The following is a 26,703-nucleotide window of genomic DNA, read 5'->3' as shown; positions in this document are numbered from 1 at the left end:
ATAATTCTGATCTCTTGAATCATTCAAAAGTACATTAAACACATGGTTACTTCAGCCCTAAACCCTAAAAACAAGAACAGATGTCTATATAACCTCAGTATTGAAACCATCTAGATTTTAAGCTTCTTAATATATAATCACTAAAATTTCCTCAATTATATTTTATATGTTTTTAATATATCTTTTTTGTACCAGGGCCCATGATGGGGTTTCTAAAGTGTGAATAATAGATTAACTGCTCTACAAAACAAAAAACTCCGAAGCAACACCATTACCAAAAGTTCCAGGATCACCTCATTTGAGATCTTCACTTCTGCATCTGGAGAATTTTCTCTCTGGAGTTCATGAGAGAAAATTCCCACTTCCACTGGTACCTTTAGCTTGTACCAATGTCATGCTAATGCTATTACTCTCACAACGTGACAACCTCACATGCATTATGTTTATGAGACAACTAATCATTAGATGGTTAATTAGAACCAAGGCCTGCTATAAATTTGGCCTTTGTCATGAGAGAAAACATTTTTAGAATCAAGATGCACAAATAATTTGTAAGGAACCCACCTCAAGACTCTTAAAGGGATTTGTATTTTATTTTTGCATTGCTTTCAGTCTTAAAATGTTCTTTTTGTGTTATACTTAATTTAAAACTGATAGACCATGAAGATTTATATCAAATACCAAAAAAACCTGGAATGTTCCCAACTTAGTCTGAGACTACTAAGGGATTCGATTTCTCTTGGCTAAAGGATATCTCATAGATTGTGTGTGTGTGTGTGTGTGTGTGTAAATGATTCACTGTGATCCTAAGGATATGAAACAGCATAAGACTCTACCCCGAGGCTCCATTCCTGATTGACAAACTACCATTTTTAGCTGATTTACTAAAGGGAATCATCAAACCAATCTCAAAATCTCAAAACAACATTTCCTTAAATAACTTTTAGCTCTGGGTTTTGAGGCCACAAAAAGACAATTAACACTAATGCATTATGTTTTCATATCTCTGACAAGTAATTGAAAAGAAATGAGCTGGGAAAACTGGAGGCTGAAGCACCCCAGCCCAGGATCCCCATTCTGGTGGGAGAGAGGGGATGAGGGCCTGGGCCTACCCAGAGAGCCGCGGCTCTAAACATTTCCTTATATGGATGAACATATTAGTGTGAGTGTTTCCTGCATACTGATGTTAAGCCCCAAGGAGACGGGGCCAGTGGAGCAGGCAAAAAATCAGGCTTCCATCCCCCATGACCCTCCTCTGTGCAGAAAACACCAGCTGCAGTTTCCAGGCCTTCATCTGAGACTCCACTTGCAGGGGAAGTCTCGTCTGAGATGCTCCATCTGTTCCTGCCCATGGGCTTCTCCCTTCTCTGTTGCCCTAGCTGAATGAGGCAGTAATAATCTTCCCCTAGTCTGTGTGGGCTGTGTGTGTTCTTTTCCCATCAACCTGTGCCTCCCATGACGAATGCTATACATTACAATGTCTCTCCTCCACCCCTTCCCTCTGTCAAGGGCTCAGAGAATAATTATTTTGGGATCAGAATCATGTCTGATCAGCTGGAAAAGATCTACAGCTAAGAGATGGTGGCCTAGAAAGTGGCTTTCCCTTGGTCCCATGCCAGTGCCAACCAAGGTGAACATTTTCCAAGATGGGACTAGAGGTATAAGGAAATGGTATTTAATAATAATGACCTGTTCTTTCCTTTTGAGTTGCCTGTCAATCTTTCTGACAGCCTTCACTGGAAAACCTTCATCTGGAGCCTGCACATTTTAGTGGAAGTGATAAGTATGAAAAGTTGATTTAAATAAATGACCATGTAAATAACAGATCAGTGATCTGAAGAGATGGCAAAAATTGTGACAGGTAAGTCCCAATGCCTACGCTTGGAATACCAGCCCAAGAAGATCAGGGGTTCTCCACTCTGGTTGTACCTTAAGATCAAGGGCAGAGCTTTCAGAATTCCTGGGTCCACTCCCAGAGACTTTGTTTTCCCTGGCGTGAGATGGGTGTCTGACATCAGGATTTTTAGTTTTCCAGATGTAGATTTTAATGAGTAGCCCAAGTTGGCACCATTGTACCACACTACTTTTTTGGAGACATCTGCTGTGTAACTCCACAGAACCAACTCTGTTGTGACCTTAAGCCCTCAGCTTCCAGGCACTCTGTCCATTGGTGTCTCCCCATAGAAAAGGCCCTGCCTGACACAGGCTCTGATTTCTCAGTAGCTCCTGGAAGGCTAATGAAATTAGCAAGGACTGAGTTGGCTTTGGACAATGGTGACTGATAGCCTGTCTCAAGAGGAATGCTGGTGTTTTGAGGATCTCAGGGGTGAGCAGGCACACTTCATTTGGACAAATGAAATGAAATGAAATGCCCTTCCCCTCATTCTTAGTCATTAAGCCCGGTGTGGCCCTCGTAGAGATCATTTCTATCTCCTGCCTGTTTCTCGAGATCAGTCCTTTTATACCGTTTCACTGTGTTGAAGAATACTCAGGCTGCTGGTGTCTAAATGTTTCAGATCAGAAACTTTCATCAGCAAAACTTTGAGCAAACCCATCAACTGACAATTCATTTTTATCAACTCTTGCTGCCACTGTCAGACTGTGAACGAAAGGGTTTGTTGTTGTTTTTGAGTAAAGAGTTAATAGCTATGAGATCACCTTGTCCGCTATCTGTCCACTCCTGGAGGTCCAATCCTCCATGTTGTCAACTTAGGGGGTGGACAGTGAGTAGTTCTATCAGAGATGGGGTGCGTGCTTCCCCTCTGAGCCCATGGGGACTCTTGGGCACGTTCTGCAGAACCAGTGATTCTCAGACCATCTTGCCAGGTCCTGATATGCTGATAAGCCTAGCAGGTTTGTTCTCAAGATTAGGCCATGCCTGGAAAAGTGTCAAGACACTTGAAACCATAAAGCTACCCAAGGGCAAGGAACTAATAGAAGTCCAGCTGTCTCCCTTCCACACAGCCTGGCTATTTTCAATCAATAACATACCCTGGTTCTGGTATTGGGCTGGAAGTAGGGTTCACACAGAAAGGCTGAGGGGCACTGTTGAGGGTGCCCACACAAAGAGAGAGAGCATGCTTCTTGGGTAGCCAGGGAGGTTACCCTCAGAAGGGTAGGCAAAATAACTCTGGATCAAGTATAGGTAGGAATGTAGAGTGAGTCTGTGATGGGCGACTGAAAGCAGGCATTTGATTTTTACTTTCCTTGAATTCAATTTATGTACATTTAAGTGTGCAACTATTTCCTTTTAAGGAGGAAAGCAATAAATGTTAATTGTAATAAATTCAAATAGTAATCTAGAATGTGAAGTAAAAAGCAAGAGACCTTTCTCCTGCTCCTGACTCCCTGGGTGCCCCCACAGAGGTAGCCCTTCTTCTGAGCTTGGTGAACATTCCTTTTATGACTAACTTAACAATTAGTTTTATGTGAGAGAAGTTAATATTTATGAAAGGACATAAAAACATCTGGAAAAATAACCTTTGGAAAATGAACAGTGATTACTTTGGTGTGACAATGTGGTTTTAGTTTTCTTTCTGCTTCTCTGGGTTTTCTGTCGAGGAATTTATTTTGATGGTGTAATGAGGACAATAGAACTGGAAAACAGGGACTATAAAGTAGAAGTCAGAGACGGGGGTGGGGGCCAGATGTGGGGCTGGACCAATGCAACAAAGTAATCCATCTAAGAAGCTCAACTACACCTTTCTATACTCCAGTGGGCTTCTTGTCCCAATCCTGCACTAGGTGTGACCCTGGGAAAACTCGATGCCTTCTTGGGGCTTCAGTTTTTCCATCTGCCAGATGTCAAGTTGCACTTGGTAAGTGGTAGGTTTTGTCTTCCAGAGGAATATCAGGCAATACCTGGAGCCATTGCTGGTCAGCACATCTGAGGGGGGAAGCTACTGGCACCTAGTGGTCGAGGTCAGAAATGCTGCTCTACATCCTTCAAGGTAGGACACCCAGTACAACAAAGGATTCTCTGACCCTGGTGTTGGATACCTCCAGGGTAGGTATCTGAAACCTTCCCCAGATCTGGTGTGTGTCTGAATTGGTGAGCTTCAGTGCAGACTCTCCTACCTCCTGGAAAGGAAGTAGTGTTCCCAAATGACTCCTCAGAGTGTTTCTGTGGAATGAGCAACAGGGTCTGAAGACCTGGGCAAGAAACTATGCAGGAATGGCCATCTGCTTCCCAGAAATTCAGCCTTCTACCACTCACATGTACGAACAGCGCCCTCTCCTGGTAGGTGAGGGCATAAACAGTGAGCTGATGACTAGAAAACGACATAGAATTGAAAACTTGGTGATTCCCTCTTTCCTCTAATGACCACCTTATGATTTCCCAGACTGAGGTGCCAGAAGAAACCCTTGATGTTCATAACAATTTCCTTTAAAAACATGAGACATATAAGCAGATACTTAAATATTGATTAATTTCAGATTAGATCCCACAACTATTAAGAGCCCACTATGATCAGACCATTTATGGAAACTTGATACACAATCGGCCTAGTACCACCCCTACAGAGGGAGGGAGAGGGGCTTTTCACCAAGAAAAGAGTGAAGTTGGATCTCTGCCTCCATTAAGACCAAAGATCCATTCCAAGTGAATAACAGACTTCAAGTTCTGTTCAGCTTTGAAAGACTAGACCCAGAACTTTCAGAAGACAACATATCTTCACAACTTTGAGGAAGATTTTCTAAGTGCATCACAGGGCACCAACCAGAGATAGATGCCCTAATCTCTGAGAACTATTTCACCAAAAGATAAGCTACATTGATACATTTGCAACACATGCATCTGTAGTATCTAATGGTTATAAGCCATTAAAGAAAACCCAATTTAAAAATGGACAATGATGTAGAATGGCACTTTACAAAGGAGGGATTCTAAATGGCCCATAACATGTGAGAAGGGGCTCAGAATCACTAAAGAAATAAAAAAATGTAATGAGATCAAGATTCACCCACCAAAATGGCTAGGATTAAAAAGGTGGACAAATTCAGTTCATGAGGAAGTGAAGAAATTTTGGAATGGGAGTATAAGTTGATAAAATGAATGTGTAAAGTTGCTTGGTGTAGTACTTACTGGAGCTAATCAAGTTTACCTAATAAAAATAACATATATTCACCAAAAGATAGCTACAAGAATAGTCATAAGAATACAAAACTAAACAACCCGAATGTTCGTCCACAATAAAATGGATAGTTCAATTAGTATATTCATGCAATGAGAATACTTGGTCATGAAAAGAGAACCATCCACAACTTGAACTGCACAGACATGATGTTGAACAACAGAGGTCAGACAGGAAAGGGAATCATATTGGATATGAGTCCATTCATAAGAAGTTACATGTGAAGGACAGACAACTGATTTTTGGGATATTAGAATCATTTCTTTGGGGGCACTTATGGTGTCCTAAAGGAACTATCTACAACAGTGCAAGTGTTTTGTTTATAGACCTGGTGGGTATTACCTGGGGCATGTCCCTTGATCCAGCTATTCACTTGAAACTTTATGCCTTTGTATGTTACACTTTAAAAACACCAAAAATTTTCTCTAATATATACTGAATTTTGAGAAACAAATACATATCTTAATGAAGAAAATATTTGTCTAAGTAGTCTTTTAAATTTCTATTTCCTCTGTCTACATATTAAAGTTATATTAATGTCTCTTATAAAAGGCAAGAAGGTATTTTAGCATATGACCAATATGGAATCCACAAGAGAATAGTGAAAGAAAAAATTACACAAAGGCAGATGTCACAATAGAAAAACGGACAAAAGCCTTCTCACTTACCTTTTTGTACTTTTCAGTACCCTCATTCTTCTAGAGCTAGTACATGTTATTATTTTAAAATTAATTTTAGGTGAAGAGTACATGAACATATTTTCCTTGTTGGAAATGAAGACATTTCAGATAAGGGTAAAGCCCCTGTTGACCTCTAACCCTGGTTTCCTCCCTGACCTGTAGAGAAAATGAGTATGTATTTCCCACATTTCTTCTTGGTGTGGTGTTATTTTGTGGGTTTCATCTTCTATACATGATGTCACAATGTGGCTTGTCTAGGAACTTGCTGGTTTTCCTCTCCACATTTCTTATGCTGATATGTGGAAAGCTATATCGCTTTACTTTTTTTTTTTTTTCCTGTACTTGGGATTGAACCCAGAGGTGCTTATCCACTGAGCCACATCTCCAACCGTTTTTCTTTTGAGACAGGGTTTCACTAAGTTGCTTAGAGCCTCACTAAATTGCTGAGGCTGGCTTTGAACTCATGATCCTCCTGCCTCAGCCTCCCGAGCCACTGAGATTACAGGTATGTGCCACCATGGCCAGCTCACTTTACTCTTTTTAACTGCTTCAGAGTCTTCCAGAAGTATGGACGTTACACTGTTCATACAGCTATTCCTCTATGGATGGCCATCAGTCTTTCTGAATTGTTTTACTATTCTATTTAATAAGAACAATTGATGTCACATGAATATTTAATTCTGGTTTCCTATACTAACAAGTTCCAGAATGTTCAGGCCCCATTTTACTATCAGAAAGCCCAGCCTTTGCTTGATGATTTCCCCAACTTTCAAAGCAGCCAGGGGAACACAGCTTTGGTGAGCCCTGATTCCTGTCCTGGTCACCCCACCCCACCCAGCCGTCTAGGCTCGCATTGAGAGAGAGAGAGAGAGAGAGAGAGAGAGAGAGAGAGAGAGAGAGAGAGAGAGAGAGATATCTCTGCTGCATCCTGTGACTCAGGTGAACTGCTTCCCAGTGGGGTTCTCCACAGGGGCTAGGTGCATCTGTGCTGCAGAGGTCCCTTTCCACTGGGAAAGTCTTTGCTCCTGAGTGTCTTGCTCTCCTTGCTAATACATGCAAGTGACCACCCAGACAGGGAGGGGGTAAGCTGAGAAAAATCTTCCTTTCCTTGCAGCCCCCATTATTTGCCTGCATCCTGGTGTGAATTGATGTTCTTCCTGAAAGGAGGAGCTGACCCACCCTCCCCACCTCCACATCTCCTGGTACCCCACAGGCCTTGAGCTGTGTTTTCCCTTCTCATCCCTGTGACTTCTGAAGGCTTGGTTGCCATAGCAACCCAGGCCCACTGAACCATGCTAACAACCTGTTATTTAAAGAGAAGCAATTAGCCCTCTCCAGAGTCCATTTAAAGGGGCAACAGAGGAGCAATTATTCCTCACAGAGGAAGAGCAACAGTCCCCATTTCAGAGCCTCAGGGTTGGAGGGAACAGCTGGCACAAGACCCTTGATTGAAGATGAGGACATGGAGGGACGGGGTACACAGGCTCACCTGCATCACCCAGACTAGGAGGCCAGGAGCGCTCTCGTGCTCTCCGTCTGCATCTTTCTACCTCTGTTCCTGTCTCCCTCCTTCCCCTGTCCCTCTTGTCCGTGGGCTTGCTGCCTCCATGATGACCACTGGACTGCAAGCTGTCTTGTCCTTCCCCTGCTGTCCAGTTAGTTCTCCCCCAACAGTGCCTTTGAGAGTCGGATCTTCTCCCTGCTCCAGGCCTCTCTCAGCTTTCTGTGGTGGCCAGGAGAGGAGCCCCTCTGCTCAGCTCCTATCTCTGTCCCCTCTGCCTCTGCATTCCAGCTCACTCTCGGGTCCTCTCTGTTCCCTACAGATATCAAGCTCCATTTTCTCCAAAATTAGAATATCCCTCCTGATGCTGCTACCCTGCGGTTCCTTCACAGCGAGTGCCAGTGTCTGTGGATGACTTTGTCTTCAGAACAAAGGTGGGAATACTTTCTCTTATTCACGGCCACCCTCCATACCCTAGAACTGCACCTGGCAGGAAGCTAGCTCTCACATCTGATGCTGAATGCACTGATGAAGGGATCCTCAGAGCTCCCCGGTGCATCCGGAGGGTTACGCATCCCCACAGCCACATCCTCCATCTCCTCCCACTGCTCAGGGCTGACCAGTTCCCCCTCTTCTGGAGGACTGGGCCCACCCCACATGGAGAACAGACAGCATTGGGGAAGAATGTGGAAGACACAGCTCTTGATAAGATAAATCCCATTCACAGATTAGGGCTGGGAGTTCAGACAAATAGCACTGCTACCGATTATTCCATTCTTACTGCATGCATTCTATGAGCATTATCTCTCCTTAGCCTTTAGATAACCCTGCAGGGAAAAATCATGTCACCCATAGCAAAAATGAAGATAACGCAGCATCCTGTCCTCTCAGAATGGAAAAGCGCCCCAGGAAAATTCCTTTGCATTTTCCAGGAGGCCTGCCCAGGAAAGTCCTTCCTCAGCCCCAAGACCACTTCAGGCTCTGTTTTATGTCCCCTCTGGGCCCTGTGCTCATCCCTCGTGGCACTCATGATTGTGAACACATCATTTCTATGTCAACCCATAGGGGGTGGGGGACGGGGACTGGCTACCTCTCAGCATAGCACTGGCCCATGGTGGACGGAAAACCAAGATTTGGAGGGTGCCCAGAGGCCCAGGGGCAGCTGGTGAGGGGAAGAGCTCAGGTCTAACTTCAGGGCCACTACTCCATGCAGCTTTCTGATGGTCATAGTCGCCTGAACGTGAAACGAAAGCGCCTACACATACTTCAGCTTCAGCATCTGGTTGTGGTGTTGTCCCTTCTAGCCTGGAGCCGCCATGATTGCTTTGGGCTTGGGACTTACCAGCGCTTGCTCTATGAGGAGGCAGAACAGGATGGCATTGCCCACCTCCCTCAGGCTCTGGAACACGTCTGTTTTGAGCTCTGCGTACTCGATGATGTCCTTCAGCTGGTGGTGGAAGAACTCCAGGATCCCTGGGAGATGAACAGAATGGTTGGTGGGAAGCTGACCCTGTGCAGCCAGGTTTACGGGAAGCACTGACTGAGCGGTAGCCCCAGACCTGACTCTCGGATAACACAAGCTCAAGCCATGGGACCCCTAAGTGAGGGAGCAAGGTGGGATTTCTTGTGGGGTTCAGTATTTGAAAAAGCTCGGGAAGCTGGAACAAAATAAAACACAAACACAAATGGAACAGGTCTTCTGATCTATTTGTCTCCAAAAATTTGCCTGACTTCTTAATAATGACACCAACTAGTATTTATAGGCATTAGATATTGTGGTAGGCATGTTATCTGCAATCCCATCTAGTTTTTTTTTTCCAGATTTTAAGCTACATTACTACTCCTTAATAAGAGTACTTCTCATTTTAATTAGTGCATTATAATGATATATCTGAGCAGGATTCATTGGGATACTTGCGTATGGACATGGCATAATCTGGGAGACTTTATTTCCCAGCACTTCCACAGGCCCCCTTTCCTCCCTCCTCCTTGACCTCCTTGCTATATTCTATTGGTCTCCCTTTTATTTTCGTGAGATCCCTTTTTTTAATTCCCTTTCTCCCCCACCCTCATGAGAGAAAACATTCGACCTTTGACTTTGAGTCTGGGTTATTCCACTTAGCCTGATGTTCTCCAGTTCTATCCACTGACAAGCAAATGACATCATTTCATTCTTTGTGGCTGAGTAAAACTCCACTGTGTATACACACCACATTTTCTTTTGCAATATCTCATTTACTACTCATAACAATACCATTAGCTAGGCACTGTTACCTGTTTCCAGAGAAGGTAAATAACATACCCACAATCACACAGCAAGTCAGTGTGGTAGCTGGGATTGGACATTAGAGCTTTTGGCTTTATCCCTTTCCTATTGTGAATCACATTACCCAGTACTGGACATGTTGATTTTTTTGAAACTAAACTCAGTCTCCATTACCCCCCATTCTCCAGTCCCCAGGTCGAAAGGCAAAAAAATATGTTTGTAACTCGCCCGAGATATGTCACCTGCACCACCATCAAGGCACTAGCCATCTCCACACAGAAGGTCTCTGAGACAGAGCTCCAGACCTTGGCTATTCATATTTCATATTTAATTGCTCTCACTGGACAGTGATGTTGTGAGGCAGGTCCAGCAGACATCATTTACCTCCACCAAGGGAGATTAAGACAGGTTCAAGGCTGCCTGGCTGGGGGCTGTGCTAGGATGCAAAGATCCTGGGTTCCCGGGCAGGTTAGAGATGCAGAGTCCGAGGGGGATGGTCACAGCTCCCACCCCAACATGGGGCGGTTTCCATTATCTTCCCATCACCAACCTGGGGAGCCGTACTCGTGCCGGGGCAGGCGGCATATCTTGGGCATCACCTCGATCAGGGTCTTCACATACTGGAGAATGGTTCCTTGGAGCTGCAGAAGAAGAGTACAGGTGGGTGAGCTAGTCCACTGCTGCTGTGGGCACCGCTGGCCTCGGGGCCAGGCTACTGGGGCACACAAAGGTTGTGCAGAGGTCTGTAGGGCACTGAAGTGTGGGGACAGCCTTATGATCCTCTGTAAGTCAGAAAGGAGCTCTCCTTCCTCTCATGGGCTTACAGACTTGAAAGAGGACACATTTCTAGGCATGGGGTCCTTCCTAGGGTTGGAAATGTTTATGAAATCCAGATGAAGAGCTAAAATGAAATGTGGGCAGGGAACTGTGGCGATTAGGACACATTATCTAATTTAAGCATGGAAAATTCATGGCACGTTCATTCCTCCCACGTCCAGGGCAGACATCTTTAAGCAATTACCTTGTTTTCCTGTTTGACTCTGCATTTAGCAGCCCAGTCTTTAACAACCCACAGCTGCTGCCAAGGAGAGCTAGCAGGTGAATCCTGCTTGCTGTTCCTGACCTGGTTGGTTATACGCTACTTTCTATTTTGTCATCTAATATTTTTAAGAAAGTCTTGTTTGCATGTTCTGGTCTTGCAATGAATGAAGGTATAGATACCCTACTTGGGGCAAATACAGAATGGTGGGAAAGGGACACAGAAATCCCTTGAAGATAGTGCAGTATTGATAAAAGTGCTCAGAAAAAAATGCCCAGGGAGCTGAGCACGGTGGGGCCTGCTTGTAATCCCAGCTGCTCCGGAGGCTGAGGCAGGAGGATGGCGAGTTCAAAGCCAGCCTCAGCAAAAGTGAGGTGCTAAGCAACTCAGTGGTGTTGTGAGATCCTGTCTCTAAATACAATAGAAAATAGGGCTGGGGATGTGGTTGAGTGCCTCTGAGTTTAATCCCCAGTACCACCCCTCCCACAAAAAAGAAAATCTCAAGGGGACAAAGTATGGTGATTGATTAGAGATGTCTGTCATAGGCATAGGAGTGGGAAAAGGCAGCACATGTGTCATGGATTGGCCATGCTCAGATTAACTTAGCACAGCACAGCTGGCTAGCATGAGCAGCCATTAGCAGGCCATGAAGGTCAAAATGAGGACCGCTAAATTGACTCATCCAAACAAGAAATGAATTCGGGGCCTGAAACAGGGAGGTAAATCCATAAGTCAAAAGCTGCTTAGAAATGTGCTTTTAGGAGTCACCAGGAGATGAGGGCCAAGGGAAAAGTGGAGCAACTAGGACTTCTTTTTACAGAACAGATCAAAAAAGAAACCAAGTCTTGATCTTATCCCTCCCACTTGGGCACATCCCAACGTGCCCCGAGTCTTCTCCTTACCAAACTCTTGACGATTTTCAGCAGTTCCTCCATAACCACGGCGATGCCCTGGTAACCCAGGAGTCTACAGATGGTCTTGAAGTGAGGAGGCCCCACGAAGTTCCTATAAGAGCTGTAGATGTGGCTGTAGGCGATGTTGAGGGGCTGGAAAACAGAGGTGGGGCAAAGTAAGAGACCAAGCACTGAACATCCGGGTCCTGACCCGAGTCCTGGCAGGAGACGTTGGGGACCTGGCCTCATCAGGGTTCTCACTGGGGACCCCATGAGTACATTTGACGATGTTGGACAAGGAGAGAGGTGTGGTCAGTGATGTTCAAAGGCCACTAGATAGACCAGCTGTTCCCACGCTAGAGAGGGAAAAGGGCTTCCGAGCAAATAATCTGTTTCATGGGGACTCACGTTACCCACAACTGTCCACACAGAAACCAGGACTTTGCCAAATGGAGCCGTGGGACAGGGTAAAATGGCTTATTTTCTTTCTCTAGAGGCTTTTGGGTACTAGAAATCATCTGGAAGAACCATGTGAAAGCTGAGAAGCTAATTCAGCATCGTCTTCTACTGTTGGTTGTTTTCTTCTAGGACACCACGGGGTCCTGGGAATGGGCAGGCCCCGGAGGCAGGAGGCAGCTTCTGAGTGCCTGGGAAAACAGCTCGGGCCATTTGCGTCTTAGTTTCTTATGTTAGGGGGTTGGTTTAAATTAGTGATTTCACAACTTTCAAGGACACAGTCCAAAGGGAAAATGCCATACAAGCTCATCTATGAAACAAGCAGAGTAAAGCTGCTCTGGTTGGGAACCCAGAGCCAAGACCACTGTCTGGCTGTCACCATCATCCTCAAGACCCCATGAGACACCCCTGGCTGAGGACAGATGACCCAAACAGCAGGCCCTCCAATGGTCTCATTTGGTTGGTGAGGCCATACAAGTTACAAATGACTCTAAGGCTCATTTTTGAAATGCTGCTATATATGGACTAGCTCATGCCAGGCTCTGTGAGGCCCTTCATGTGCATTTTCATCTAATCCACACAACAAACATATGCAGTGTATGCCATTCTTAGCCCCATTTCACAGATGAGGAAACTGAGGCTCAGGTTGGTCAGTACCCTGCTCAAGATCACACAGTTGGTAGATAACCAAGCCTTGGTCTGAACCAGGTATGGCTGATTCCAAAGTCCATCCTCTTACCTCTCCCCATAAGGGTATACTCTCGAACTTGAATTCTTTTATAAACCATGCTCAGTTTTTTGGTTTTTTTTTGGGGGGGGATAAGCCTTCAATACTGTTTTCCTTCCTGGAATTATAAACATCTTGAGCATGACCATACAAATATGAGAAGATCACATCGCTATTCCATTAGCTGAAATTCTACTGGTTGGCTAATTAGAAATTCCACTTGAATTAAACTCTGATGATGCTTCTGGAGGACTCTCAATTCCCTGTGGAACCACTGAGGGAGGATGTAATTACACGTTCATCCTAAATTTTGAGTTAAGTATGTTTTGCTGTGTACAAATTATCTTAAACTTTACAAAACAATCATCACGACTCTAGGATCCTTTAATTATAGGATACACCAAGAGTACAATTAGAGTTCCCACTAATAATGAGGATTCATGACAGATTAGAGCACCCACCCACTCACCGAGTTGAAGAACTGTGTTTGGTAAGCCTGTGCCTATCTATGGGTAGGTTTGGAATGCAAGCAAGAGTGGGAGGGATCTACTTGACGTAGTTTCTAGATGTATGGGCCAGGGGTGGTTTATGTAAAGGGAACTAGAACTGACTCCAGTCTGATGTTCACTGAAGTTCATTCATGTTCAGCAAATCCTGTGAGTGTATGAATCGTGGAGTCTGAGCCAACCCCGGGCCAAGCCAGGCCAGGCCAGGCCATTTTCTACATATGGAACAAACCTGTTTTAGAGCCTCTATAAACAGGCCACCTTAGTGAACAGGGCTGGGACTAGGGTGAGGTATGTGAGGCATCTAGGGCAAATGCCAAACCAACCATAGGGGATGGACATGGACCAGGAGGGGTGAAAGTCAAGGTCTGCAATTTGATTGGCTTGTTGACCACCCAGATGCACATATTTGTTAACACTTATGATCTTCTCCGTACACTTATGATCTTCTATGTACTCGTATGTTTGTGTCCCTACAAAATCTATGCTTTGAGATCCCACCCCCCATGGGACGGTATTAAGAGGAGGGGCCTTTGGGCCATGGTTTAGTCCCAACGGTGGAGACTTCCTAGTGGAATTTGTGTACTCAAATCAGGAAAGTTTGCTCCCTCTTTCTGCTCTGTCACATGAGGACATGACATGGAGATGGCCATCTGCAAACCAGACCTCTGATCTGTCGGCCCTTGATCTTAGACTTGCTATTTAAGTAGCATGGTCTCTGGTACTCTTGTTACAGCAGCCTGCACTGACAAAGACAGTACATTTTACTATATATGGTTATGCCCCAATAGGAAAGTAAATGTCAAAACCCTGCTGGCTTGTACCACAGCTTCCTAATGTTTTCAAAGATCAAAATGCAGAACCCTTGCTTTGAACTTTCTCCTGAAGAGGGCCATGTGCATGGCACCAGGGGACAATGCCTCAGCTTGCTCCGTGACCTTAGGGGGACTGATAGCTGTTCACTGCCATGACAGCCTTCTCATTCCCACCCACACCCAAGACAGGATTCTCCTCTGAACCCAGGAAAGCACATTTGTCCCCTTTTCAAAAGTCCTATGAAAGGAACTTTTGAACAGCAGGGAACTTTCAAATGTATATTCCTGGTGGGGACAAAAGGCGATCAGCTCATACATATTTTATATATATATATATATATATATATATATATATATATATTTTTTTTTTTTTTTTTTTTTTTTTTTTTTTTTTTGTCTGACGACTTCTTTCCTTACTTTGTCAGAGTACCAAGGATGGTCTCTAAGGTGGGCACAGCTACAACTGACTTCAAACCCCAGGTCCCTCATTTACAAGCTGGATGCTTTTGGGAAAATTACTTCACCCTCCAGCCTTGGTACCCTGCAACTCCCCTCCAAAAAAGATGATGATACCAGAGCCACTAGGGCTCCTGGAAGTTTAATTGATACATAAAGCAGGGAGCATGCCATTTGACACACTGGAAGCACTCATGGAGATAACAGCCATTAACATTACTTTATCTGATAACTTGGTAAGTAAGTTCTGGCTACAGCTATGATTCTCTGAACTTGGAGAGGACATTGCCTATGTGGGGTATAAATTCATGCCGCACAGTGTGTGACCCACAAGGAGATATGCCAGGACACGCCTGCCCCAGTACAGACGTTGCTCAATGTTCAAGGCTTCATAACAGTGAGAGCTGTCCTATCACTCCCTTCTGAGGCCCAAGCTCTACAGGGCTCTTCCTGGATGCTCATCCTTCTTAGCAGTCTCCTAAGTCCTCACCCTCACCGGAGGACCTTCTAGAACCAAGTCTTCCTTTGTACTTCCCAGCAAACAGAAATGAACGTATGCTCTGATATCTGGAAATTGTTCAGTAGACCTTCTCAGGTGTAGGCAGAGGCGAAGAATTTTGGAATTGTTTTACCATACAAGGGTTTTAAAAATGCCCTCCCCACCTCCTGACCCACTTAGTGGACTTCTGGTTGGAGTTTCTATGTCAGTCTTTGATTCTGGTCTTGAACTTCAGGCCTCCGTTGATGGCCAAGCTCTATGTCATGCAGGAATAGCCAGTATGAAATGTACAGAATTCGAATCCTCTAAATGAACAAGCTGCCCCCACCCCCACGCCCCCAAAGACACCATATTCATGCAAGAAAAAGCACGCGCATGCTGAGAACTACATGCACACACACCCCCGGAGGGCACCCATCTGACCTGCTGACTCAATAGGAGGCTGGGACCTATTGAGAAAATGTGGGAATAAGGGAGCCTGGGCATTTTCTGGGGTTTGGCAAAGAAAAACAGGAATGCAACAAGTCTTGAGACATTGGACGCTTGCCACTCATCTCGCACGCTGAACCAATTCTGTTCACCGACTCATGTTACAACCACTTGGCCCAATGGGAAACTAATTACATATCCTAACTGTGCAGGCTGGCTCACTTAGAGCTGAACTTGTTAAAATCCACACTACACAAAATAGATCAGTTTATGAGGCTTCCAAAAACAACAACAACAACAAAAACCCCAATCCTGATTCAGGAATTAGAATCATGTTATTACTGAGACACAGATTACATTTTCTGGAAAAGCAAGAGAAAAAAAAAATATATGAAGAGTTTGATCTTTGGATTGTAGGCACTGTGTAGAATGGCTTTTAAAAAACTGTGGGTAAAATGTACATACTGTTCACCATTTTAACCATTTTAAAGTCTGATGTGTGGACTTTTGATTGTAATGCCTGCATCTCTCACCAGATGGTAAACACGGCCAGACACTCCAAACAACAAGGCCTATTTGGCAAACTAAATTTGTAAGCAATTTGCATCTCTGCTCTCTGGAATCACAATTGTTGTTTTCAGAGATCCCAAGAGGAATTAAAACTGTTTCTAATTTCCTGTTTTTGTTACAATTTGTCTAATGAATGCCATCAGCCCACATACACAGCCTCTTAATTCAGGTTGGAAAGTGGCAGCTGAACTCTAAAATCATTTCAGGTAAATGCAGATGGGGTAAATGAATAACTCAGTTACATGGCCTGTGAGGAAGATGGTCCAAAGGACTGATCAGTCCAGTTAGAGGTTCAAATCCATCGCTAGGGCTTGGGTAAGATGGCTGATGCTACTGGCTGCTCCTTCTAGATATCTGCTGAGCTCCAGGGCTGGATCTCCAACATCCGGGTTCCTTCAGGATAGTCTCTGCTCAGGTTGAAAAACCCAAGGGAGTTGCTATAGAAATCTCAGGAAATGATGCTCCTTTCTTCTTAAGCTTTGGAAAGGGCAGGAGGAAGAACAGGAGCCAAGCCTTCCACATTAGAGCTGCCATTCTGCAATATTTAGATGCTAAAACCTTTTGAGGAAAACCAGTGTCATCACTTTTCTTCATAATTGGTACCCATGTGATGACACACAGTGATTCCTTCATGACCCCCAGTTAGTTTTCCGTGGCAGCTCTAACAGAGTACCACAACCCTGGTGGCTTGACATAATAGAGACTTGATTCTCTGGAAGTCACGGATCCAAAATCGGTATCACTGGGCCTAACTAAATTAAGAGTTTATGAGGTCACATTCCTTCTAGAGCCCTCCAGGGGGAGAATCTGCTCCTTGCCTTGTCCAGTTACTGGTGGCTGCCCGCATTCTGGCTTGTGACTGCATTATTCCATCTTCAAATCCCTCTGCTGAGTCTTCACACACCTTCTCGGCTTATGTGTATACTTCTGTCTCGTAAGGTCATTTGTGGTGCATTTATGGCCCACCCTTATAATCCAGGATCATCTTCCCAGTCAAGATCCTTCACTTAATCATATCCACAAAGATGCTTTTCCAAAGAAGGCTGTATTCACAGGTTCCAGGGTTAGGACCTGCGATCTGTGGGGCTGTCAGCAGCCTACTGGCTGATCATACCCATTCAGCAGAGCAAGAATCCCAAGCCCAAGCAAAAGGAAATGACTTGCCCAAGGTGCAACATAAGATGCTCCTCTGCCACACACAGGTTGCCAGGGAAATAAAAGCTTCTGGACTGGTGGGGAAGGAACACTGTGGAGCCTGGGAATGGCACTGGGCAGACACAGGGAGAGGTGGCGGCAGGGAAGTGGGTGGCACTGTAGGCGTCACCAGGGTGAGGGGAGATCCCTGGGTCAGCCCAGGTGGGAAGGGCTGACATCCAGGTAGTGGCCCTGTTGAGATGTACCCTGCTCCCTGCTGCAAAGAACTGGTCCCGGCTCTGGGGACTGACTTAATGGGGATCTTATGCAAAAGGAGGATGAATTTCCCTGAGCTCAAATTGTGGCCTGGACAGAGGTATTGTCACCTAGTGGTGACCATGCTAAAAATAGATCACAGCCACAATTTCTAAGGGCCAACAATTTACTAAGAAATGATTAAAATTGAGGGATCTAGAACTGGGGTTGTGGCTCAGTGGTAGAGCGCTTGCCTAGCATGCGTGAGGCACTGGGTTGGTTACCAGGCATCACATAAAAATAAACAAATAAAATAAAGGTATTGTGTCCATCTACAACCCAAAAAAATCTTTAAAAAAATATTTAGGGCTGGGGTTGCAGCTCAGCATGTGTGAGGCACTGGGTTTGATCCTCAGCACCACGTAAAAATGAAATAAAGATATTGTGTCCACCTCCAACTAAAAAATAAATATTAAAAAAAAACTTTATAAAAATTGAATGATCTATGCCACAATTTATATCACTTGGAAGGCAATTTTGTGATATTACACAATATTTAATTGAATATTTTTAAAGTTTGGTCCACATATTAATTTTAATTACTGAACCAGTTGCTAAATTTTCTAAATTTTTTACTTATTTTTTTTTGTGTGTGTGTATGTGTGGTACTAGGGACTGAACTCTTACTTAAAAAAAAAAAATTGAATTATCACCCCTAAGTGACAGAGCTCTTAAGCAACTCCAAAAGTACATTTCATTTGCACTCCAAAGCACAAGATGTTCAGAAGAGGAAACACTTCCTGCCCATATTTCTACAAACAAGCTGATGTTGTGCTTGCCTCTGTCAGCTACAGGCAAGTGGCTAGATGTTCTGCCTTTGTGCTTTGCTGGGTGTCACTATTAGCCTTTGGAAAGAGACACACTGTGCTACAGCATATTTAGGACAGGCCCCTGGGAAGACAGAATGCTATGGGAAGGCCACAGAGCAACTGCAGGACCAAGAACCCTGGGCAGCAGCGCATGGGGGTGCACACCTGTAATCCCAGCAACTCGGGAGGCCAAGACAGGAGGATTGCAAGTTTGAGGCCAGTCTTAGCAATGTAGCAAGACCCTGTCTTAAAAACAAAATAGGAAGAGCTGGGATGTAGCCCAGTGGTAGTGCATCCCTGGGTTCAATCCCCAGTACCACAACATAATAATATGATAAAGTAAAACAGAATAAAAAGAACACTGTACAGGCAGAGACCATGTCTCTCATGTCTTCCATGTTGGGCAGCTTGGTGGCTAACCAGGCAGCTCTTCCTAACTTTGTGGTTATCACTGAGGTGACTCAATAGGGGAACTTCTTGGATCCTTTGGCCAAGAACCAAGAAGAGAGAAGCTTTGTATTTTGTTTTTAATGGACACGTAGTCATTATACACACTTCTGGAGTACAGTATGCCATTTCATTACATGAATACAATGTGTAATGAAAAGGTCACGGTGATTAGCACATCCATAATGTCAGGCATGTATCATTTTTTTGTGTTGGGGACATTCAAAATCCTCTCCACTGGCTACTTTGAAATACTTCATTGTCAACCACAGTTATCCTATTGTGCTATAGAACCTCAGAAGTTATTCCTCCTATTCAATTGCACCCTGTGCCCATTAACCATCCCTCCCAACCCGCTCCCCTACATGCTTCCTAGGCTCTCATAACACTAGTCTATACTCCTCTTCAAAATCAACCTTTTAATATCCACATATATGAAAACACACACACACACACACACACACACACTCCCTCTGGGGCATATTATAGAGAGGCACAGACAAAAAACAAAACAAACAAACAAACAAACAAACAAAAACCCTTTTAAAAACACATAATTTGTGTAAAACTGTCCAGGTCTAAACCTATCTGAGCTCCTCTCCTTCCTCTATCTCAGACGTTCTCTGGTCTCCTCCACAGAATGGCGCCAAGGTACTCTCCTAAGGTTGAGGGCAGCAGGAAAGGTTGGAATCTCAGAGGCGGATATACCTTTGTGAGGAATGGAAAAGGGCAGCTAGGAGACCTGGAAAGAGAGGACCACTGGAGAACCATCCAGTCCAGGAATGGTACAGAGTCTCCATCTGTGATGTCCAGTGCAGTTGACTGACAGGTAAGCAACTGTGATGGGAACTGTGCCTCTGAGCCCAGTCAGGAGTACGGACTAGATGCCTTGGGTTTCTGCAGCCAATTAGCACAAACTTGGTGGGCTAAAATGACAGAAATTTATTCTCTCACTGATCTAGAGACCAGAAGCCTGCAATCAAAGGTTGACAGGGCCACGTTCCCTCTAAAGTCTCTGGGGAGAAGTCTTCCCTGCCTCTTCCAGAGTCTGGTGGCTCCTAGTTTCCCTTGGTTCTAGTCGCATCGTTCCAGTCTCTACCTCTCTCTTCACAGGGCCTATTCCCTTTGTGTGTCTCTCTGTGTGAATCTTTCTTTTCTCTAAAGATTGCAGCCAGCCCTGAATCCAGGATGATTTCACCTTGAGATTCTTGATTAATCATATCCACAAAGACTCCCATTTCTACATAAGGTCATATGCTGAGGATTTGGATAGATATGCGTTTTGAGGGGACACTAATCAACCCTCTGCAAGTGCTGGGATGGCTGGGAAAGCTTGAGAAGGGTTCTGAACTGGCTAGGAATAGTTCTCACACCTTCTATCTGCCACTCAGATGTAGCCCAATGCCTTACATATGTCGGAACTGGGACTCGGGCAATTAAAGGGCTCGACCAGGACCATGTAACTAGGCAAGGTCACAGGACACAAAAATAAAGAAAGAACATTTTAAGATGCAGGAGGTGGGTGTGGGGGTAGAGGATGAGGATGGATTTACTGTTAGTTATAAATTAACTGAGAAGATCATCTTTGCATTTAAAACCATTATCCAGAGAGGATCTAGATGGGGCAAGAAAATAATCACTAGTCAATGAGAGAGAAAACTTGGAAGAATTAGTGCATCCTCGAGATCGTTTGCAGGGTTTTTTTTTTTTTTTTTTTCCTTTTTGGCCAAAGGAATGAGAGCTTCTCTCAATGGGCAAAAGCCTCTCCAGACTGGTCCCTGAAAACATCGTGCGTAGAAGCCTGCTGGTTGCCATGGTGAATGATGCTGATGTGAAGAAATGAATAATGTGAGCATCGGGGGCGACAGTGGGATTACTCAGTGGTGAGAGAGACATCAAGGAGAGCCCAGGGCGGAGGAGGGAGAAGGCACCATTCTCTGGGCTTTGGTCCATGCTGCCTCGGAGGGTAAAGCTCTAACCAGACACACTGCAAGCATCAGGTAAGAGATGTAGCTAGCTCGACTTGGAAATGGAGACAGCTTTTCCTTTCACTCTCTGTTTGGAGAGAGGCCAGGTGATGGTAAAGAACAGCTAAAAATAGGGGAGAATTTGGAAACAGAGCTGAGGAAGTAAAAGAAATAAGAGAGATGGATTTGGTCCTAAAGGCTGAAGATGCTGATAGCATCCTGACAGAAAGAGCTTAAAAATGTCTGCTGTAGGGAAGTCAGGCTGTAAAACCAGCCAGCGGCAGATAGGAGGCAAATGGAAGAAAAAGATTCATGCGTGACAAGAGCAGAGCGGGATTCCTGATCACTCCTGATGGAAGGGTTCTGCAGAGGCCATTGATATGTTTTACAGGGAATGAATTAAGCTGTATTCATTATGGCTGGAAGTGTGTTTGTAGCATGTGTAGGATGCTGGGGGTGTGGGGGGAGGATGAATGTGTATGAGGAAACCACAGAGGGAGTGCAGACCTTCACTCTCCTTCCAGACAACCGTCCCCAGGAGGATCTGAGCACACCTGTCTCATTCCTTTCTGGCCCTATTTAGGGGGAGGAAATTTCCAGCCAAAGGGAAAGGAACTATTCCCCTTCCTGAGTACTTTAGTTCACTGCCATCTTTAGAGAAGACAATCAAGAACTGAAAAATTACACTTTGTAATTTATCTTTCTGTAGCTCAACTCCCGTAGAAACCTGGGCACAAGCCATGAGGTTGGGGGGAGGCCGAGCAGAGAGAAGGGCTGGTTTGGCTCAATATCTGATTCGGGTTAAAATCTGATTGACTGATTTTTACTATGTCATTGCAGTCTGAAATGAAACCTGTGTTGTGTGGGAGAGGAGGGGCAGAGTGACATGTTTACCAGAGCATACAGAGGTTGACCACAGCTGACTCTATGTTTCACCAGGGGAAACTCAGTGGAGGGCAACTCTATCTTTCAGAATTAAAGAGAAACAAAAAGATGGCTTTCTCTTCCCCAAGAGGGAAGGCTGGAAGTCTAAAGAGAGCTCATTTGATTTGTTTGGTAAAACAGCAACTGAGATCCTTAATTTGCAAAAATGTTCTGTTACTAAATCCAGTAGCCTTGCATTTGGAAGTGAAGTGGTTAAGCAGCTTTGAGTTCTCTTTCTATTCATTAAAATGCTGAGTGACCTCAGGTTGTTCATCTGCAAAATGGAAATCTGCAAAGCAGCTCTCCAGGTGGGATGCAGAATAATGTTAAATATTATTGCATATGAAGTGTGTAACATGCCCTGGACAGAGCAATGGCCCACTTGCTGTGGGTGGTTATTACCATCACTGACAGGCATAATACCTGGAGCGCTGAACAGTAGCACCATGCTCTACAGAAGCTGATTATCTCAACCTATGAAACTAATTTCCTGGTACCTTTGGCCTTGAAAAAACAAAACCAAAGCACAAGATTTAAGGTGAAATCAGCTGCTGGCAGGTGATGAAGTGAATCTCCATTCATCATGGGCAATGTAACTGGGGGTCTAAAAAAGAATAGGTTCAATGTTCTAGATAACTGAGCTCAGAACACCTGGAGCAGAGGCAGGAGGTCAAGAAGAGAGATTTTAGATGAAATAATTGCTTGCGTGGAGGTCTCAGGCCTAGGACAATTAAGGTGGGACCCCTGAGGTTCTACTGATTCTATTTTTTTTTTATTTATTTTTTTTCAATGAGGTAGAAGTGATGTTGAACCTACAGGATTTGAGCCAGGGAGGGATGTGGCTGAGGTTGGATGGGTAACCAAGGATACCAGCTTTGACATGAGTTGCACTTTCCTTGTTCAGCTCCTTTGCTAGCCAAGCTAAGTAAGGTAACCTCTGGGCGTCCATTTGCTGGTCTGTAACATGGGGTCCATATCAGTGCCCATCTCACACGCTCAAGATGTGGTGGCTATGATGATGATGAATAATATTTAATGAGGGGGATGTCACTCTTCACTTTGATTTGGTTCCAGAATCGGGATGAACATCGAGGTTGGGAACGTTTCTTACACGGGCGCCATCATCTCCTGGTCGTCCTCGGAGCCCTGCCTGGAGGACTATTACCATATTATGTACAGACCCAACTGGAACAGCATCTTCTCCGGCTATCTCCGCTACAGCTTCCACCACGAGGAGAAGGTGCCTCGGACCATCAGCTCCGTGGTGCTGGAACATCTCGCCCCTTCCACTCTCTACTTCCTCTGCATCAGTTGTAAGAAGGCTGCCTTCCCCTACAGGCACTACTGCACCATGTTCCACACCTTGGATAAGAGTCCACTGGCTGCGGGCAGCTCCCTGGTGGATCCCCAAATCTCCCTTTGGGTGTTGATGGCCATCCTGCTGGCCTGCTTCACAGCTGTGTTGGCCTTCATCTGCCTCCAGTTCTGGTGCATCCGTTGCCATGAGCCTCGATGGTCTTACAGAGCTGGCCACATGGAGGAAGCCAATGGGCTAGTGAGATGGCCGGAGGAGGCCCCCGCCCTTGGTCAGAGGGAGGAAGACCTGCAGGGGCTCCCCCTGGTGGAACTGCCACGCAAGGACTCCGGAGCAGGAGCTGGAGCAGAACCGGAAGCCCAGCAGGATGGCCCTGATGAGGAAGCCAGGGAGGGAGGTGATCAACCCGCCATAGTGCCTCACTTCAGGGAGTGAGAGGCGGGGAGGAGATGGCCCTCATCATACAGCCTAATGCCCCCCGACAGTAGGTCTTTTGTAAAAATGTGCCTATAGACTCCCCATATCTCTTCCCTTAAATGTCAGTGCCATTGTAAGATCCCCTGGGTTGGGTGATGCCTGATGATGAAATCTCTCAATCCGGTACGTGCACTTCCTGGGTGTGCCAAAGGGCAAACACGGATCTCCTAAATGTGTCCATTTGAGGGCCCCAGTTAAGAATCGAGGCATTCTTTTAATATTCAATCAAAAGTGGACGTATTATAAAGTTAAAAAAAAATGCATGACTTAAATAAATACACAATACTTGAAGAATATGTGTGAGTTGCCAGTGAGCCCCTTGAGCTATGCTTTCATTCATTCTTTTGGAAAAAGGTGAGAGGTCTTTCTTTGGAGTGTTTTCCAGATTTAAGGCAGTCAGAGACCACTTTATACCCCATCCTCATTTTTTTTAAACCATCAACCTTCTTTATTATTATTACTAACAATATTTTTATTTAAATTGACTCGTTTTTTAAACTTAAACTCATTTAAGCCTTATATCACCCCATATATGAACAACCAGTACCCTCTGGCTATAAATAGAAGAGAGATGAGTATTAGTGTCAAGAAAACAAAATAATATTAAATTTGTCTTGGCCACACTTGTCTGACAATTACTCTGAGCTTAGACCTGCTCTCTTGTGTTTGATAAAAAGAAAGGGGGGTGGGACTCAGGCAGTGCTGAAGAGGTATTAAAGACATGAGCACTGACGTAAGTCCTTTGTCTTAATCTATCGCAATGTTTGAAAGTAAATTGAAAAAAGGACGCACTGGTTTTACTTTGAGTCAAGGTTAGTTAAAACCATGCCTGTGAACCACCTCAGATGGTATCTCTAACTTCCCTTGATTTGAGACAATCAGTTGGAGAGACTGTCTGCTCTGGAGAAGTCCACGGCTCTCTTCCAGCATCACCCTAAGACCTTCCAAGAGCCCACCACTAGAGCCGAGTGGTAGGAACTCATCTGTGTTCATCACACTTCCAAATCCAGAGCTCCCAACCTAGCAGAGGACTTTTTCTTACACAATTTTAGCCACATAGTTGGTTCTTCTTTTAGGTCCACTTCTATTTACTTTTGAAAATGCGGTCAAAGGTGGCTCTTTTTTAATTCCATCAGAAAGAAAAATGACACATTTCACACCCTGATAGTGTTCTTTGTTCTGCCCATATAAACCCCCGTGGTAGGAAACAAATCTATACATATTGTGGTACCAGTGAGGCTCTGGGAACACTGTTCCCGTGCCCCCACCTGGGGGGAGGGGTGGAAATGCAAGTCCAGGAGGGTAAAGGCTACGTCTGCTTCATCCCTAAGGAGGCTGCAGTGTGTAGAATCTAGTCCATATCTGGCCCAGGGTGGGTACATGAGAAGTGTCCGTTTAAGGAATGCAAAGAAGGACTGACAGCTTCATTTAGGAGGGTCACTGAGCATCAGGATGCACACACGGGAGCATCAGCAGCAATGAAATGAAAAAGACCTGTTTCTCAGCTCCAGCTTCAGCCATGTGCAATTCCCTTCAGAGCTTCACCCACCCAACCTCTTCCTGTCTGCAAATCCATTATAGCTATGGAGCACAAAATCCCAGAATCGCTGGACAATATCGCAACAAATCAACTGAGAAACAGAGGGGCTTGGAAGCCAGGATGAGAAGCCCCACAGCCCCACTTCCCAGCGCCCAGCACCCAGGTCTCTGTCCACCCCCATGCCTGCTAGTTGTTAACAAATAAAGATGAATATACTTGCAGTCGTTTCTGCCTGGACCTCACTGTGGCCTCTTGATTGCCACACCTTCTGGCTTCTCTGACTCTGGGAACACCTTTTCCTTTGCCTTTTCTCACTAACCTTCTCACAGGCAGCACAGGGCAGGACCACCTACCTTGGATCCATAGAGGTAGTAAGGCTGGACATTGGCAGGTTTGTCTCTCTGTGGTTCTTGGGTGAAAGGAATGGCAGTTCGGACAAAACTAGTAAAAGAAAAGACATGGGGAAGGGGTTAACGTGATCCTCATAATATCCATCAGGGGACACAAGATTGCAGGCCCACGCTCCCTGACCAGGTGAAGTTTCACATTGGCACAACTGCCCTATGTCCTAGGTGGTTGCTTACAAAAGTATTCATAACATTCTTCTTTCAACAATCCTTTCATTCAACAATTGTCATTTTTTTTCCTTTTTTTTTTTTTTTAAATCCTTTTCATCAATGGGAAAACTTGCAGCCCAGATTTCCCAGGCTCAATTCAGGACCTGTGGCTGCTCAGAGGACAGGAAGCAAGCAAGGGAGGGCTGGGCCTGAAAATGGCCTCTCTGTGGCTCCACCTCCACTTTGATTTCAAGAAGTGGATTCAGCAAACTCCACAAGGGGCCAGAAACAAATGTTTTCAGCTTTGCAAGTCACTTGGTCTCTTCACATGTACTCAACTCTGCTACTAAGCAGCATCAGCAGATGACAGCAAATGAAGGAGCATGACTGCTCCAAAATACCTCATGAATTTTAAATAATTTTCATGTGTCACCAAATATTACTATTCTTTGGATTTCCCTACCCGCCCGTGTCCCCTCCAAAAATATCAATACCACTCTCAGCTCGTAGGCTGTACAAAAACAATGAGCAATAGGTATGTTTGTGGCCTGAGTTGTCATTCGCTGCTCCCGACTCAAGTGCACTAAATGTCCTATGTCTTCATAGGACTGGAAGTCTGTCATGGTCTGTGTGTCCTTTCAGGTGCACTTGTGGATTCCTCCCATACACTCCATAAGAGTTCGTTCAACTCGTACTCATTTAATCCGGCCCTGAGCCAGGCCCTGGGACTACTGAGGGGACCTGCAGATGGGAGCATTTTTGAACATCCTTCTGTACTTATTCTGTAGGTTACTTTTGGCACAAGCTCTGGGGGGACAGGGATGAGGTCTTGTCTTTCCTCAGTGCCCGTGTGCTCTTTGCAGGGGGCAAGTTCCACTCTGTCACGCTTCTGTGTGCCCTGAAAGGCTATGCCTGCTTTGCACACGAGCGTTCAACACATGGGTGTCCTTACACATATTCAGTGTGTTAGTGGTTCTCCCCTTTCTCCGAGTCTTCCAGGGTTCCTAAGGGCATAATCCTGACTGGCCTCTGGAGCCCTGATGTCCCTGCTTCCTCCCGTGTCCTGCTTCATCTGTCACAGCACCATTCTCACTCCAGAGTGACATCCTCACTAATGTCATGTTTTTTGAGCAACCTTGCTTCGGTTCTCTGCCTCTGCTATTTGACTTGACTTATGGCTACTCCTCTTTTGTATCTAAGCTCAGCATTACTTCCTCAGAGGAGAGCACCCCCTTCAAGGTTTGCA

At 45.0% G+C, this 26,703-nt stretch overlaps 2 protein-coding genes across 4 annotated transcripts in view; one reads left to right on the top strand and one right to left on the bottom strand.

Moving 5' to 3' along the window:
• Cyfip2 (cytoplasmic FMR1 interacting protein 2) overlaps window positions 1-26,703 on the bottom strand; it is a 129,592-nt gene that overhangs the window by 22,495 nt on the left and 80,394 nt on the right. For all 3 annotated transcript variants that reach the window (XM_046459934.2, XM_058584194.1, XM_046459935.2), the window contains 4 exons: window positions 25,254-25,341; window positions 11,524-11,667; window positions 10,133-10,223; window positions 8,659-8,789 (listed from right to left, as the gene is read on the bottom strand). In XM_046459934.2, the coding sequence (XP_046315890.1) occupies window positions 8,659-8,789; window positions 10,133-10,223; window positions 11,524-11,667; window positions 25,254-25,341 (454 nt within the window). The remainder of the gene's footprint in view (window positions 1-8,658; window positions 8,790-10,132; window positions 10,224-11,523; window positions 11,668-25,253; window positions 25,342-26,703) is intronic.
• Window positions 20,413-25,103, top strand: Fndc9 (fibronectin type III domain containing 9). The gene is made up of 2 exons (XM_058584195.1): window positions 20,413-20,677; window positions 22,643-25,103. Exon 2 carries the CDS (start codon window positions 22,650-22,652, stop codon window positions 23,316-23,318), a length of 669 nt encoding a protein of 222 aa, XP_058440178.1. The 5' UTR covers window positions 20,413-20,677; window positions 22,643-22,649; the 3' UTR covers window positions 23,319-25,103.

This window comes from Marmota monax, unplaced genomic scaffold (genome assembly GCF_021218885.2).
Source record: "Marmota monax isolate L192 unplaced genomic scaffold, Marmota_monax_Labrador192_F-V1.1 WCK01_AAM20220418_F8-fsc00229, whole genome shotgun sequence".
Lineage (NCBI taxonomy): Eukaryota > Metazoa > Chordata > Mammalia > Rodentia > Sciuridae > Marmota > Marmota monax.
The sequence above is the reverse complement of the archived record's forward strand: the minus strand, read 5'-3'. Positions and strand labels throughout refer to the sequence as shown.